The 17,965-nt window shown below is 40.1% G+C and overlaps 1 protein-coding gene across 8 annotated transcripts in view; it reads right to left on the bottom strand.

Annotated features, from left to right (window-relative positions):
- CELF2 (CUGBP Elav-like family member 2) overlaps nt 1-17,965 on the bottom strand; it is a 366,000-nt gene that overhangs the window by 7,620 nt on the left and 340,415 nt on the right. For 6 of the 8 annotated variants that reach the window (XM_032207709.1, XM_032207706.1, XM_032207705.1 and 3 more), the window contains 2 exons: nt 8,207-8,338; nt 2,388-2,567 (listed from right to left, as the gene is read on the bottom strand). In XM_032207709.1, the coding sequence (XP_032063600.1) occupies nt 2,388-2,567; nt 8,207-8,338 (312 nt within the window). The remainder of the gene's footprint in view (nt 1-2,387; nt 2,568-8,206; nt 8,339-17,965) is intronic. The other 2 variants (XM_032207707.1, XM_032207710.1) reach the window with 1 other exon arrangement.

Here is a 17,965-nt window from a genome sequence, read left to right as displayed (position 1 = left end):
TGGCTTAATTTTAGTTGCAGGAACTTAGAGAAATGCAGTGAGCTGAGCTCAGATTTGAGCATCACAGATAAAAGGGCAGGAGCTTGGTGGGGATGGGAATAAAAAGGGTAAGACAAAGCAAACTTTTTGACTTGGAAATCAGCAGAATCAGAGAGAGAAAGATACTAAGAAAAAAAAATTGTGTGGACTCATTTCAGAAAGCATACTCTTTTTAAATATGAATTCCCCAGAGAAAGCTCTATCTCCCAGAGAAACTTTGTAAAATAACTACTTTTTGAAAGTTCAAAATAAAATTTTTGGGTTGAAATTAAAGCGGCTTTACATCAATTTGAGTTTGAAAAGAAAGGGGCAAACTTGGAGCTACTTTGAATATTTTTCTTAGAGCCTAAATTTGAGATACACATTATAGTGCTATTTGCTTAAACACACCCCCCCAGCAATAATTTTTTCAATATTTTTTTTTTTTTTTTTTTAATCCCAGCTCAATTTTTCCCTTGCAGTAGCATACCGGAAGTAAGCCATGAATGTCTAAAAGAATATGATCTATGATGGAACCAGACGTGTGGCCTTCCCACACAGACACCAGGAGCACAATCAGTACACAAAGAGAACAAAAATTTCTGGTAAAAACACATCTCAAGTAACATGCTTGAGTATTCCCCTGTATAAAGGAACCTACGTGTATCTCACATGTGATGTCTGTGGTTTTCTGGATTGGAGAGGAAAGCATACCAGATTTATGGACACCTTCTGCAAGAGTCACAAAGCCTCACCTCTCTTGTAACCAGCCTGGCTGCCCTCTCTCAGCCTGAAGGAAAGGGCTGCAATGTTTGCACAGCACAGGGGATAAAAGGCTTGGAAAAAAATGTTTTTCAAAGAAACATTTTTTGAGAAAAAAAAAAAAAAAAGAAAAAAAATCATCACCTGGAACTTATTTCTTCTTTCTGCCAATAAACTATCCTTTCCAGAAAACAAAATTTCTTAAAATAGTAAGCAAAACTTACTTAACAATAGTTTACAGCATATGCATGAGGCAGTTCACTAAGCTTCAGGATTTAATATTGATATAGTATTTTTCTTTGGTACTTGGTTATCGTCAACCACTGCAGACTCTTCACCATGCCATCAGAAATCATGTTAAGAAACAAAAAATAGTCATCAGTATTTAAAGATAGAACTTATTCACCTTAACGTAACCTGTTACTAACAGAAACAAGACATATAAAAGGCTGTGTTTTAAAAAAGACACTGCCAATTCATAAAATAAAAAAATAAGTTTTCACTTGATATGAACTGAAAAAAAATAGTTAAAAAAAATCAAACTGAATATGCACAATGACACCAGATAAACAATTTGGTTTTGGTGTCAGTCTGTTGTCACTGACTGAGTGAGTGAGATGAAAGACAAAAGCAGAGAACACAAAAAATTCCCCCCCCAAAAAAAAGCTGATTGAAAAAAAATCATTTCGTTTAATATAATCTGAGCTTTTAGCAGTAAACGATGTAACAAATTTAGAGAAAATAAACATTTTAACTCTACAGCGTCCCTGTATAATAGCCAGCTATGGGAATGCCAAATTTGTCTTCATAGGAAACACCACATCCCATAGCAGTGCATGATACTATATTAAAAGAGGGTAAAAATCTTTCTCTTGAGGATATTACACTAGGTTTATTTCCAAAGCTTATCCCTGGCAAGAGTAGTAGTGACAACATAGATACAATCTTAGAAAGCATGCAATATTCTCCTGTCCTCCTAGAATTAGCTGGAATTTAGGATGAGAGAAGGGAAAGCAGTAAAAACAGAAATGAAACCCCAAAATGCCTGGGAAGTGTACAAGGGAATGGGAGAGGGGAAAAAGGGTAACTTCATTTTACTAAATATTTAGTAGCATTCCTTTTTTCTTAGCAGCAACTTCCCGAGGTTTGTTTTGCTCTACTGGTGCAGGGAGAGGGGCAAACCCTTTGTTGTTCCCCTACAAAACCCAGAATTGAGCAAAGAATCACTCAATGCAAAGCCAGGTCTTGTCATTGACTCAAAAACTTAAACCTAATCAAATTAACTCCATCATCATGGAAAATGGAAACCATTAAAGTGTGTGAAAGATGGTCACCCATAATGGGATGCTTTTTATTACTGGTGCTTTTTTGCACAGCGGTGCTTTTATACCACAAAGAACGGTCAGGAAGGTATGGCTGGAAGGAGAGATGGTAAAAAAAAGTGATTTACAGTAGAGGTTGAAAAAATGATAAACCACCAATCAGGAGAAAAAGTAAACATCAAAGATGAGGCTACTCGATGTCCTTCGCTGAGCCTCTGTGAAGAAACACACCCAAGACATGGCTCTCGCCAAGTGTCGCTTATCCTGAGAAGGGCGAGTGCTTACCTTCCTTCTGGCTGCCCGCGGCGCTTTGCTGCTGCAACAAGCTCTGGCTGTACAAGGTGGGCAGCGCGGCCGCAGCGTACTGCTGGATTCCTGAGTAGGCCTGGGTGAGTGCGTCCATCGTGCCGGCCGTACCGTTCGTCAAGCCTGTTGCGCCGAGTCCTCCGTTCAGGGCCGCCATACCTGAGAGCATTTGAGCAACTTTACAAAAAACCCAACAATAGAGAAAAGAAATTGCACTTGTTCATTAGTGCTTTCCGAAAGTTGTTGGTATTATATTGACACTGACAACGACGGCAGTGCATGCAGCTCGGCGCGTCACCAAATGGGACTGAAAACAAAGAAACACGACTCTGGCGTCAGGATCACTTCAGCACAACGGTTGCACAGTCAAACGGACTCGCATGCAGCCTGCTACTGGCAAGTACTACAGCTCGGTGCTCCCCAAACCCCCTCTGCCCACTGTCCTCAACACCTGTGCTTCTGCTGGGGACATCCAAGGCTGGGAGAGCAGGACGCCCCAACCTCCATCCTTGCAATCTGGCCACTTGGGAAAGAGCATTCTGTGAGAAAACCCACTCTCTCTGGCCAGGTCTTTATCAGCAGGACATGACCACATGGTATCAGAGATGTTTTGCTTGTGTGGGGTCAGCAGAGAACCCCGATTAACAGCTTTTTGGAATAACACTCCATACATTGATGGGTTTTGTCCCTTGGGTTTGCGGTAGGAAGATGAACTGTGAAGCTGTGTGCTTCCATCCTCCTCCTCCAGCTACTCCTGTGAGGACAGATGGACGAACAGCAGCACATCTGGAGTGACTGCAAGTGCTTCATCCAAACCAGGCATCTTTCATGAAGAAACAAGAGCATTTGGTTCTAGCAATGTGTTCCTTTACTCCTCACTGGAAGCAGAGTCGCTTTATTTTTTTTTTTTCTTTAAAGCAATTCTACATCCTGATAAATAACAGATTAATTTGACTGGGATGACCACCAAGGAAGAAGTTTCAGACAGGCTTGCTAGCTGTGCATAAAATGGCATCCCTTACCCATGCAAATAGTGCAGTCTGCAAAAGAATTTTGACAAACTCCTGGACTACATACAGCTTCTCTCCATTACTTCTATGCATCCTTATGGCTCCTAAGTGAGCCACATATAAAAATGAACGATGTTAACTCTTTTTTTTTTTTTTTTTTTTTTTTCCCAGAAATTCCAGAAAAAGTTAAATTTCCCATTACAGTTACCTTGGTAGTCATGGGGAGCAGGAATCAGAGACCTCATCGCCCACACCTCTGACTAATGTCAGAAGGAGAGTAAGTGCTCAGCAGGACAGAGAGGCCACATTTCATGCCCAACCAGATATCCTGTGCTCATATTTTTTAGGTGAACAGCTCACAAACAACTTAATTGGGCTTAATCAGCCCCCTCAAGGTACAGGAAAGCAGTCACCAGAAAAAGGGGGCATCTGGAACCACCTGCGACCATTTCTTACACATTGACTGTGCAGAGTTTCTGTTGGCAAAAGGATGGGTGAAAAAGTGACTGGTAGAGTTGTATGTGGTCCCCAAAAACTAGGAATATCGAAAAGAAAGAGATAGCTCAATTTCAGACCAATAATAAATGGGTTACGTTGAATTGAAGAAAAGTGAGGAAATCAAGCAGAGGACACTTTATAGTGAATTAACAATGAAATCTATTAGTCTGGGAAACAGTCTTCTTCAAGGAAAGTAGCATAAACCTTATCACATGAGTAATTTAGTGGTAGAAAGGATACTGGAGGGAATTATCCTGCATTGACAGAGGAGGATAAAGATACTGACCTACTAGTTTTCTTCCATCTCTTATGTAGATTCAGAAAGTGTATTCCTGTGAGTCTCTGATAATCAGGACAATTGCTCAAGTGGCACCTTTCTGGCTCCACCAGACTCTGTGCCAATTAAGAGAATTGTACTGCATAAATTATACCTTTTGATATTACTATAATTTGTGTGACTAAACACTTGACAGAAATGTGATATTCTTAGCCTTTGCTTAATAAAACGTCTTGCACTTTGAAGATTTCTCTTTCCCCTCCACCCCACTTCAGAACTTTGCTGTATCCTGATAGGAGATACTTGCTGCCATGTCTTCGAACAAAAACCTCTGTCAGAGCAGAGCCAGCTATTTCTTGTCTAATGGTTCCAGATGTAAAACAAAACCTGCAAGCCAATATAGTTTGTGAAGCATCTTACAGCTAAAGGACAGGACATTTTGAAAATGGAAATTCAAACTGATGGTATAAAGCAGTAATTTGGTGCTGAGCGTGACCTTAACCTACTCTGATGTTTCTGTACTGAGGTTTGTGTCATCGCTTGCACGTGTACGCACAGCATTGACTGAAGTAAAGGCTCTTGATAAAACAACTTGTATCTCTCCCTTTATTATAGTGTTGAAATAACCTGATAATAGAGGAAGTATTAGGATAACACGTTATCTTTTGTGAGTCATCAGCCTATTAGATAAACATGCTTTGTGTTGCTGTGGGCAGCATCCTCCCCCTTCTTTCGCCTAGAATCAATAGCCCCTTCCCACTAAATGATTTCAGATCAGCCAACAGATAGCCTCAGCTCACCTCACTGCCTCCGGGAAGGGCACTGCTATGGCTACCACAGAGTATGTGTCTAAATATGCCTCCCTCCTGAGCAAAACAGATCTGCAGAAAGGTGTCAGCATTTCTTCTCTTCTCCTTTTTTTTAATCTTATTTTATTTTTATGAAATATGCAAGATCCAGCTTCAGTTACACATCTTTGTATTTTTTCAACCAATGCACCTCAGTCTGATATTGAACTTTGATCTCTTACTCACTTTTGTGAAATAATTGTTTGGAGTTTCTCATCTGTGGCCTTCTGCTTTTCCGAGTTACATAATACAGAAGAGACAATGCTTGGCAAGTCCAAAGGTCTCTGAAAGTGCCTTCCATGCACCCTCAAATCTGTCATGAACAGTTTCATCTCCATTTTACAGATGTAAATATGGGGGTAGAAAGGCTAAGTGACTGCCCTGGTTTCACATACAACTACTGTGTCATAGCTGTCCAGTATCCTAATTTAATGGTTTTCCTTCTTAATTACAAAGAAACTCTTCTACTCTCTTTATTATTTTTTCCTCATTATTCATAATTCTTTTTGTAAGTTACTTCATTTAAGTTTACTTGCCCCAATGGAGACAGACCAATGTTTTGTCATTTACGGTCTTAGATGCTTCAAGTACAAATAAAGGTGACTGGCTGAATCCCAGTATGTACAACTGCTGCCAAACCCTTGGAGACAGTTGACTTACCAGATTTCACTTTACAGTATAAGGTCTCCAGACATGTTTCTACAATGCTTCTCTCTACAATGAGAATGCTATTAGTTTCCAGAACCCAGTTTATTTTTCCCAGACACAGCCAGGATCCAGAAAGCAGACTAAGTCTCCTAGTGAGCTCAGCCTGCAGGACATTCTCCCTGTGAATCTCACATACTTGGATATGATTTCAACAGAATACCTCCTCCAAAACCCTTGCGTAAATCAATGCCTAAGCCCAGTGTCACCTCCTGATACATTTTGGGGTGATGCTCAGCATGGCTGGTACTTTGGATCATTCTTGTTAATTCCCCAGCTGGAAGCATGTCACTCAATTCCAGCCTTTCTGCACAATTACTCCAGGAACTTTCATGACAAAACAATGTTTGAATGCTTTTACGGGAGTGTTTGTGACCACAGCATACTGTGAAACATCAAACTCATTGAACTTGAGGTTTACCGAAGGCAGGCTCCTGGAGTGGTCTGAGTGTGAACAACTGGATCAGAAATAGTCACTAGGAAAAGCACTGGCTCATCATTAAAATAGACAGGGGAGGTTGTTTGCACTGGAACAATGATTTGCTATCATTAGCATCACAAACAACTGAAGTTGATAATCAGGGTCCTCCTTCGGAGAGGAACAGGTGCCACAATGCAGCATACGAGGAAGCAGTTTCTACTCTTTAGACCTCTCTCATATATGTACATACTTTCGCATATACATAGACATATCCACATATATTTTTAAGTATGTGTGCTATATACATAGAGATATTCTAGGCACATACACACTCTGCACCCATAAAAACATCCATGAAGAAGATTTGGAACTGAAGCCATTGTTAGTACAAGTCCATGGAAGTAAAGGTGGCTTATAACAAGCTTGAATTTGGTACCAGGTTGTGAATACATCATTAATACTTCAAATGGCACATGCAGGTAAGTTTGTACAAACAACACCTGAAAATACTTCTTGAGGAAATGTAAACTGTGTTTGCAGCCTAGCAATAAATGTTAAAAGGAACGCAAAAGAAGGATTCCCACACTAAGTTAAGAGCTCATAGGTGATTCATTCTTGATGTTGATGAAGGGAATGTTATCTTGGAGTGCTCCAGTGTGCCTGGGTTCTTTGTACTTGTGGGAGGGAAGCAGTGGGATGCTGTATGCCGCACTTGATATTGTGACCTCTTATAAACCATGTAAAGGGTAATGACTGTTTATCAGGGGAAGGACATTTAATGTTTTCTTACTTACGGCAGTGTAGCCCTCTTACTAAGAGAGCTCATGAGAGTAGATAAGTTAGCTTTTCATGCATGCCATTTTCAGTGGCATGCTGTAATGAGTTAGAAACAGATAAGAAACATTGGCCTTTTTAGGGCCTAATGTGCTTACTTTTCTTAAATTGTTCTTAAGCCATATTTACTGTGAGGTTGTTTGCTTGTGTGAAATATGCATGTCCTTGCCAGAAGCAAGACCTGTTTTACACAAGGCCCCATGCAACCACTCATCATTGCTACATGGACAGCCATCAGCCCCCTTCCTTCCCAACTCCCAACAATGACAACCAGAGATCACAGAACAAAAAGATTGGGTGAGCAGCCAAGTAACAGTGACAAAAAGGACATCATGCAGAGCATCAGAGTGAGCAAGTGGTACTGAGGAGGACATCCATTCCTGGGGGGTACATTATGATGGGTCATGGACTGGTAATGACTAAGTAGATTCCTTGCATTGCTGAAGGAAATGCAAGGAACAACAGCAGCTAAAAGAAGGGAGGGGAAAAATGCAGCTGGACCAATCTCTTCCATTTCAGGCAAAGGTGAAGTCATCATAACAGAAACAAAATAAATTCTTCTTCAGGAAAATCTTGACCAAGGCTGAGAATGAGGAAGAATGTTCCATCAGCTATTGCCATCTACTTAGGGGATGTCAGGGTTTAAGATGTATTAGGATAGATGCCCATGCTCTGGTATTACAGCTGACTGACCGCACCATTCTCTTATACTTCCAAATTAAAGGCCAAAAATTTGCCTTCATTTTAAAAGCAAGTATGCTGCTCTTAAGTCAATTTGATAATTCCTACAGACATTTTAATAGAACTATGTCTACGGCAAACATGCCTCTCTTACCACGACATTTCTGAATGAGGTTTTGTGTGTTGAGATGATATACCTGTTTTCAGACTCCCAAAATGAAAAAGGAGCCTCTCTTATAACATAGGTAACCAGACACCCTGCTGACATTTCTTTTACCTTCCATTTGCCCTGCAAGAATAGGAGTCTTTTTGCAGGGACCCAAAAGACTTCACTTTGCAGAGCAAACTATGTGAAACTTTATTAAAGACTCCAGAACTGCATATGTACCATGAATGGAACTAGATCAACTTGACCCCCTTATTTTGCATATAGATTAAAAATAATTGTATCATCATTTTACAATTGGTAGTTTTTGTGAAATGATTATTGGGAAAGGCTGTCCACCACAGCAATAAATACTCACTGTTTACGGTACCTGCTAGTGCATTAATATTATTCAGTCCAACAGTGGCTCCTGCCAGTCCTTGGAGAGTACCCAGAGAAGTCAAAGAATTCATGGCCGCACCAGCTGTGGAATTAGCAGTTGATGCAGCCACTAAAATGAAAAAAAAAAAAAAGAAGCCAAAATTAAGGCCATATTTTAGTTATTTTAGTTGATCACAAAACCACTTACAATAATTTTGAGAGCAACAACAGGGTTACTTGCAAGAAAGAAAGAAAAAAATATCAGACCAATAGACCAACCTTGCTCAAAAAAATATTACTAGTATGGAAAATTCATGGAAAGTGATGAGTCTTGCACAGAAAAGACTGGATGACAGAATTTAGCACTATGCTATTTGCAAACATAATGCAGAAACAGCAAGATTGAGAACAATCACTTTATCAAAAGTTTGTCAATCAGTCTAGCATTCCAGAGTGATCAGCTAGCTGGCTGAGATATTGCCACCTTTTAATAACCATCTTTGAAAATATAGTATTATTCATAATAGTTTTGATGCCATACAACACGCTTTTCGCTGTAGGCCTCTTAAGTGAAATCTGAATTATTCTGTAAGATACTACCCTCTTATTATGGCTATAGGGCACCATATGAACACTATTTAGAGGCCTGAAGTTTACAAAAAGAAGAATTCCATGCCAAATACAAAATGTAACTACTACCCAACTTATTGTAGGCTTTTAGGCTGGTCTACGTACGCAACTAGCCATGCATATGACCGCACAAATGGTATTGTATGCACTTTCAAAAGCTGTGCCAGAGGGGTACTGAAGCTCAGGTGGATGACAGGTCTTTGCTGCTATGATGCTGAGGGACTGCTGATGGTGGGTGAGATTAATCCATCTAAAACTGTATGCTTAGGAAGAGAAAGATACTTTTCTCTTGTCACAGAAAAGTAATAAGGCACCTCAGAAATGCCTAGCATTTAGGATAGGTTGGAACAAGAATTGTGTGTTTCACCCACAGAGGAGCTTTGAATAACCAGTGTGGATTAAAAATTTAACCTACAGTTTGGTAAAGTTATACCATGTGAATCATACTCATAAAAGCTGTGGAAACAGTTAGGTATTTAGCTTGTATCCAGAGCCTTACTTTAGTGTATCAATCATAAATACTTTCTTTCTTTTCCCTTTAAAAATGGCTTTATCTACTGAAAAGTTAACATTTGAAATCAGTGTTCTGTTGATCATTTACTGGAGGCACGTCATGTCTACACCATGTTTTTTTGTTCCTACCCATTATGTAGCTGTGAAATGGCTAAGACCACTTTTATCTTGATGTTCTTTTGGGCTGTTGAACACACCAGATTGCCCAGCATGCCCTCAAGAAAGTGAAGTCACTACAGTGTTCATCATCCAGTAAGGAAAGTAGAAAGCTAATTTTTAAAACTCAGTAGTTAAACCTCAAAGGCCTAATCTACAAAGCCACCCACCTTTACAACCTCAAGACCCACCAAAGACAAGTCTTTCCTCTTACTGTGCCTCAAAGTCCAAAGGACTCTCTTGGTGTGGGTGAGGAGAGATTTCCGGACTCTGAAAGATTCCTTGTCCCCACTTTCACCACATCTGCAATGTTAACTTGAGTTATTTTAAATGTTGCAGATAGAAGAAGCTTTGATTATTCAATCTCTCTCTGCAAGGCAATAAGCCAATAATGTCTTTGGTTAAAAAAAAAAAAAAAAAAAAAAGGTAATCCAAGAAAGAAGTAAAAAAAACACCACTTTTGTCAGATAATGTGAACACCAGCAGAGAAGAAAGAAAAAAAATCAAAGGGAATGAATGTCAGTGAATTCCCTGTGACCAACATGGCTCTGTGTTTCTGTTCAAGTTCATTAGCAGATCATTTAAATGAAGTACATAAACCTCAAATCTGAAGGATCTGATTGGTTATGACTAGGCTGAATCCCATCCATGTCTGTTTCAGAGGATTATTACCATTTTCTCTTGAGGAAACACATATATTTAAGAAATGAGAGAAATGGGGGCTAGCAAATTGTTTGCCTGAAAATTACATTAAAGCTCTTGGGGGCAAATAACTCCTGTGAATGAGAGCCATACGCTCATGGATTGTCAACACATCTGTTGGAGAAGGCAGAAAAATCTGATTAAAACCTTCCCTCTTGCTCAGCCCACAGGGCGCATCGCAGAGGCTCTTATCATGGTCTCATTGCTCAAACACATGCTTTGGGGATGGCCAATATCTGGGGCCAACATCTCTTCTTTTTCTTTTATTCTTTTCAAGTTTCTCTATTCCATCAGACAAACACAGAGCAGGTGCCTCAGTGATTCTCCCATTTGAAGTTGCAATGCAGATTATTTAGCTTCCCTAAATAATGACTTGGCACATAATCAATGTAAAATACTCGTTGGAGAACTGAAGAACCTCAGAAATCAGAGTTTTGTTGTTGCGGCTATTTCTTCTGCTTAGCAGCTATCTATCTCACAGATCCACTGGGACAATGTTTTTTCCTGTTTGGCTTATTATTTCTTTGAGGAAAAAGAAACTGAACAAATTGTGTGGTTTCCATTATCTTATTGAACATGGGCTGAGCAGAAATGAAAGGAGCTCTTTTCATTAGGGCACTTGTAAGCGATGGATCCAGCACCTTGCTGAATGAGGTATCCTGAGAGATTCCACACCAGTTACCTTCTCCTCTTTGACTGCATCCTGCGCATATGAAATGAAGATGAAGACAGTGATGAGCTAAAACATCATCATGAAGGGAGCCATAAGAAGACCAAGATTTAGAGAGAGATGAAAATCTGTCACAAAATGCTGCATAAAATCAATAGATGAAGCAATGGTATTCCTTGTCCCCCAGAAACTTACAGGGAGATGAAACGAAGTCTTCAAGACTTTGAAAGTCTTACAAGACACATGTGGAGACTTAAGACAGCTGAAAGTTTTTACCTCATGAACTCCCAGAATATTTTGAAATTCATCTAAAGACAGGAACTATGCTTTCTCTGTCTTTTGTTCTTTCCTAGTTTCTTTCAACTAAAAAGTTGTAATGTATATGGAAAGAAAGGGGAAAAAAAAGAAAAATCACATGCCTTGTGGTAACAGTAGATGACTGCACTACTTTGGGGGAACTTGGATATCTTTCTCATGTCAGCAAAGCTCTTGGGCTCCACAACTGCCCGGAGTAATGGCAAAGGAAGTATAACGCACTGTCTGAACAGTGTTATTCTGTATTTATGGCTTTTAGTTGACCAGATGACAAAAATACATTGGATACCTACAGCATTTATAAATTGTTTTTACCAGGGTCCCCTGCCACCATATAAATTAAAATAAAACATTTCACAACTCCCTCCATCCTCAACACCAGAACGTTACTGTTCTGAATTGAATCACTTCATAGTTGTGCTTAATAAACAGTAGACATCTGTCTCCAGGTATGTCCACACAGCTTGATGTGTGGACATGTAGTGCTGCTAGGAATCACCATCTTTGTGTTACTGGTGCACCAGCATTTGGCGGAAAACACACACAAAAGAAGTGCAAATGACTTAGGCTTTTGGAGTCACTCCATATGGCACACCTTGAACCCACAACATTTGGTATATTATTTTTCTCTTTATGTTGGAAATTTTATACCTGTCTCCTTAAAAACTATATATGTCAGAGAATCAGTATGTTTCCAGGGCAGCATTAACTGAATTACCTGATATGGAAGCTAGGGGTAGAGATGCAGCAGAATGGACTCCAGCCTGATGAATACTGGCTGAATATACAATAGTCTGAGAAGAATAGAGCTGCTCATTATCTGCTGCACCTATCACTCCCTCATAATTTTAAGCCCTGGATAAACATCAGAACATGATGGATAGTGTTTTGTCTGCTTGAACGAACTTTTTCCTCTCTAATATCAGTCATTGGAATAAGCCAACAGCTTTCTCAAAGTCTCTGACTGTTGCTCAATCAGATACTATTTGCCCTAATGAAGGAGTTGCGAGGCTGAATCCTTTGGCCATTGTGAGAGCTCAGGCAAGATGTTCATCATATTCCCCTGTGACCCTTAAATTCTATTAATACGTGAAAATAATATAACAGTATTGGAAAAAGAAGTCAGTTTAGACTTGTAAGAGTAAGGAGTTGTCCTGTGACCCATAGAAAAATATGCAGTTTCTTGCAGATACGCTGTGTGCTGGCCACCTGTTGTCTTCTCCAACCAGGACACATAGAGAAACTTTACAGAACACTGTAGCATCTTCAACTGTGAAAGCTGAGAAGCTTAAAAATGTATATTTAACTATTAGAGACTGAAGATCCTTCTTCACTGTTTCCTCTGTTCCCAATTTTCTGTGTCAGTCTCACAACTACTTCCCTCTTTTTTCTTCCAAAGTACTCAACTTCACTTTAATAAATAGCCAGACATCCCCAAATAATATAAATAATGTTATTAAGAAGCTGAGAAATGGAGGAGGGCATGCCGCAGCCCTTCTTCCTAACACCCCAAATCCCTCCCAATTCCCGCCATTTGATCTTCCCATGCTTCCTCCCTTTAATTGATGAAATTTTTGCTGCAAGACTCATTATGAAAAAAAAGACTTGGCCTTTGGTTAATATATTCTTTAACAGATCTCTCTTTGATATAGGAAACATATTTTGATTTGGAGTGGATGCTGTACACAGTATATATATATTTGTATTTAACTACCACTGTTGCTTTCATGGACATTTTTTAAGGCTGGAAATAGATTTTCATCTATTCTCATCAACATTTTAATTTCTGCATGTAACAGGTTACAGCACCTTCTATATCTGATTTTTTTTTTCCCCTCAAGAAATCTAAATGAGCAATGAGCTGTTTCCCTTTTTATTTAAACAGCATTTCAACACAGTTCCTAAAAACTGCCAACCTAGAAAAACAACCAGTATTAGCATATAAACTTTTGGACATTCTGTTGGCTAGCTTAAATCCACAGAGTCATAATGATTTACACCATCTGGATTTACATCAGCTGGAAAACCAGGTTCAGCATCTAGGAAAGGCAATGATGTGGAAATATTTCTTTGGCTTTGCTGTGCACACTGTGGATGGGATTAATTTCTCCATCTTTGGCAGTCTCATAGTTAGTTTGACCTATTCTAGTCAAAGCTATTCTTTTGGATTGTCTTCGAGGTTAAGATAACTCTAACCTCAATGCTCTACCTTTAGATTTCTTTCTCAGGATGAGCTGAATTGCCCTCTGGAAGTGCCTCCACTGATTGAGATGGTAGACGCAGACCTGATATGCAGGTGGACATGCATGGACATAGATCCTACAGAGAGGTAACATGATGGGGGGTGGATGCTGCCTTTCCTGTTGGCCATATGTTGTGGTACAGACCTGTGATCTGTAGGTGAGAGGTCTGCTTTTGTCCTGTGTGCAGAACTGATGCCAAACTATGCAAACACTGAAATTTCAGTGTAATCCCCTCCATCAAATCTTGAGCTCACAGAATTGCCTGATGTTGGGCAATCCTGACCTAATATGCAAAGGATGTGCACTTTTCTGCAAACCCACCTGGTCTGAAAAAGGAGCTAGACAGCAGAGACTTATGCAGTGTTACAGTACAGGTTACACAAAGTAGCATGGGCTGCATGAGAGCATGCACGCTGAGCTACTGGGTGCTGCTGATTTCTTTTCCAGTTCTGCCTCAAACTTCTTGTGCTTCCTTGGATAAAGCATTCACTATGTTTGTTGCACAACAGGGTTGATTCTGCTGCTTCCCATTTGCTGGCTTCTCTTAGAAGGCTGTAACTTGCAGGCATGGGTACATTTTTATCATTCCTACTTACTCCCTATGCTTAAGACCAAGGAGTGTCCTTGACAGGGCTCCTAGGTATTCTCAGCACAAAAACCAAGGACCTGTGTTCATCTGTAGTACAGACTCCATGCAGTACAGACTTGTAGTAGAGATTTGGGTAAATATCTGACCCCCTCAGCCACGTTGCTGGGGCAAATTGTAAAATCCTATTCCCCAACAGAGGAGCCCAACTGGAGGGTCCAAGAAGGCTGCCTGGGCACTTGGTGATAAGACAAAATACTACGTTAACACACCCTCTCACTGCTGCTCTGAATAAAAAGACATTTAAATCACGCGTGCGCTGCTATAATTTTGCAGCAGGATGGTTTAAAGTGTGTATTAGACCACATTCCTTCCTTAATTTATTTGGTATATACCTGAGTAACAAAGAACTCCAGTGACTTCTCAGCAAAGCCATTTTCCACAGAACAAAAGGGCTTCTTGGAAACTCCATACTATGTTCACTAACTTGGCACTACTTTCTGGGTGGTAATATCAGTAGGCTGTGCACTCCTGCCATTCCTTTTTGCCTTGTCCACTCCTCTCCTCTGCTTCCACACTTCTAGCATACTGTCTGGAGATGAAACAGTCACACTGCTGGCCCTGTACTAAGGTATTAAAAATATTAGAGAGGCATTTCAAAGATTATAAGCAAGGTTTCTTTTTGGAAGCATTATTTTGGTTTTAGGGTAGGACTACAAGAGAGAATGGGCAAAGAAAATTAAAGGCAGCTTCCTCTCTGCCTGCTTGGAGGGTTGCTGTAGACCTTCACCTACTCCATCCATGTGAAGAGAAGAGCTAATGCTTCTGGAGCAGAATCAGCTTTCTGGTGCTGCAGGGCTTCGGGGCAGCTCCAAGACTGGCTTAACTAAGCTGGCACTTTCCAAATAGAGATTCACTACAATAACTATGTCATCTCTGCTGACAGCTTTCCTTTAGGCAGCTCTCGGTTACACTCCACAATTGCCTGTCACTACCTAATGCACGGCACAACAGGAAGCTCAACATTTACTTTGATATCAGTTCCCTGCTTATCTGCTTTCTGGTCACATCCTGCTTAGTCAGTTGTAGAAGATGTGCATATGTTAAAAAGCAAAGCACACTGCTCAGCTGTGAAACACAACTTTGTTCTTGTTGTTTTACTTAATGGAGAGTTAAAATAATTCAGTGTTGGAAGCACTTTGCTCCAGTTAAGATGATACAGTGGTGCACTAGGGATCAATACTACCCAAAAATTTAAGGTTCAGTATCTCTATGACTCTAAGCATGAGAAGCTGCAGAGAAAACAAGCTTTCTTTTGGGAGACACTCCTGTCAAATTTGTATTGGCAGTTTTCTGAGTCCAGAATCTTCTTCCTTGCCATGAATTGCAGTGTGTTTCTGATTCTCTGCTGCCTTCCTGAGCCCACTGACTCCAAAGAGGAGTTAAAATCTGACTTAATTTGATCCTGACTAAAGGGTTACAAATTGAAGAGACCAAGACAGGCAGAGCTGGCCAACCTTAATAAATTTAATACGGACAGATGCAAAGTCCTGCACCTGCAGAAGAGTAATCTCTTTCAGTGGCACAGGCTGGGGATAGATGGACTGGGGAGGAGCTCTGCTGAAAAAGATCTAAGGGTCCTGGTGCATGCCCTGGCAGCTAGGACACAACAGTGTCCTTGGTTGTATGGACAGGAGCAGAGCGAGGAGATCCAGCTGGTTTTTCCTGTTACTCAGCACTTGTTAGGTCTTATTTAAGTCCTACATCTAGTTTTGGGGCTCCTGATTGCAAGGAAAACATTGATCAAGTGAAGAGAGTTCAGTGGAAGGACACCAAAGCACTCGTCCTGGAAGGAGACATTGAGGGAGTTGGGCTTGTTCAGCCTGAAGAGATGGCTTCAGGGCATCCTAACAGCAGCCCCTCAGTACCTGTGAGGAGGTCATCAGGAAGACGGAGCTGCATTGTTCACAGCAGTGTGGTAGGAAGATGAGAGGTAAATTGAAACAAGAAAGGTTCAGTCTTGATATAACGAAAAACCTTTTCTCTCTGAAGTTGGTCAAACATTGGAACAGATTACTCACATGGCCCAGTCTGCATCCTTGGAGTTTTTAAGACCTGACTGAATCAAGCTCTGAGAAAACTGATCTGACTTCAGACTGACCCTGATTGTCCCCAGTAAGTGACATAGAAGAGAGTAATGGTAAGAACTGGGGACAAATGGAAAAGAAATACTAATTCTAAGGAAAAAAATCTTTAATTTTAGCAAGTTGGATTTATTTTATTTTGTTTTGTTTTGTTTTGTTTTGTTTTATTTTATTTTATTTTATTTTATTTTATTTTATTTTATTTTATTTTATTTTATTTTATTATTATTTTTTTATTTACTACCCAAAATCTCTTGGGTAAACAGAATATTCTTTGTCCCTTTGTTAGTAGAAGAGGGATAATGAAGCTAAGAGACAACACTGGCTTTAAAGATAATCAGATTAAGGCTATGTTTTCTACTTCCTTTCTAAGCTTTTGTTGCAAAAACCAATGATGTTTGCAATGATGTCTTGCAAACTGTACCTAAACAATACGAACACTTGCTGGCCCAAGTGAAAGACTAAGGATATTGGCAAAAGTTTGGTTGTGTTGTCTTTGCAAAGTCTGTGCAAAGCTTCCAACTTTGTTCTGATCTATAACATCTTATTTTGGTTGTGGTACGCTCTTAAACAGAGAAAAAATGGCACTTGGCTGTAAGAGTTTCTTGTGTAGCAGTGAATCTGGATCACCAGACTGGTGTAGACTGATGTTCTGCTAGATTCTGGCCTGACCTGGTCTTGTTTAAGATGTTTAAGGTCAGTCAACTAAGGTGCATTAACCGTAACAGGTTGGTTTAAGGAGATGGAGGCTATAAACTTCACTCCTAAACATGAATTAACTATTTCCTATGGAAAAGAGAAGCAATTCAAGCATAGGGATGATGGAGCTTATGAAATGAGCATCATAAACATGAGTATAGGGGAGAAGCGGGCAAGTCAATCACACTGCCCATGTGACATTGCTCTCAGGAATTTGCAGTTGCATTTCTGTCTGAAATGAGCACACTCTACAGGCTCTGACTGCATAAGGAACATTTTAAAGGGGAAGAATAATTAACTGATGACAGAGGCATCATCATTATTAGATAATCACAACCCAGGGGCATTAACAAACGTTGAGTGTCTCTAATCCCATGGGGTCTAATTATTCTGTGATAATAACCACACCTCCAAGTTTTAATTTATTCTTATGGAGAATTGGGGGGAGGGAGGTAGGGGAAAGGGGGGCATTTTAATATTTTTGCTGAAAGAAGATGCAGTTGGCCTTTCAAAAGGGCTCATCAGTATTCTAATCTAACTAGTGCCTGTGATTGGCATTAAATTGTCTGCCCTTTACGGTGATCTCTAGCCAGTCTGAGCATTCACCCTCATACAAACTGATGGTCTGCCAGTTGCTAACATAGCCCCAGCACCAGTTGTGCTTCTTGGGGCTATTTTTGGCAAAGAAGAGGTGGATTTTCCTGCTCTTGGGAGGTTAATTCTCTATCAGGTTCTCTGACAAACACAATGGCCATAGTGTGGAAAGACGAGTAAAAACTTGATCATTTTCTGGTATCTGGGAAGTGCTGTCTGACATGTCAAAAAGGAAGATTCTAGTAAGTTTAAGCGCTCTGCCTGTGCTTGGAAAGAATAAAATAAAAGTGACAGATGCTCTCCAGGGAAAAAGAACCAAAAAAGCAAGAGAGCAAGAAAGAGTCGGGGGAAACGAGAATGACATTATGGAGAGACATATACTAATATCACAGCCTTCCCTGAATAAGTCAATGTCCCTCTATTTCTTCATTACTCACAGGTGAATGATCCCTATGAAAGATTACCCACGTCTTCTCAGGGTGCAGGAAAAGAGAAACACTACTGA

This window comes from Aythya fuligula, chromosome 1 (assembly GCF_009819795.1).
Source record: "Aythya fuligula isolate bAytFul2 chromosome 1, bAytFul2.pri, whole genome shotgun sequence".
NCBI lineage: Eukaryota > Metazoa > Chordata > Aves > Anseriformes > Anatidae > Aythya > Aythya fuligula.
The sequence above is the reverse complement of the archived record's forward strand: the minus strand, read 5'-3'. Positions and strand labels throughout refer to the sequence as shown.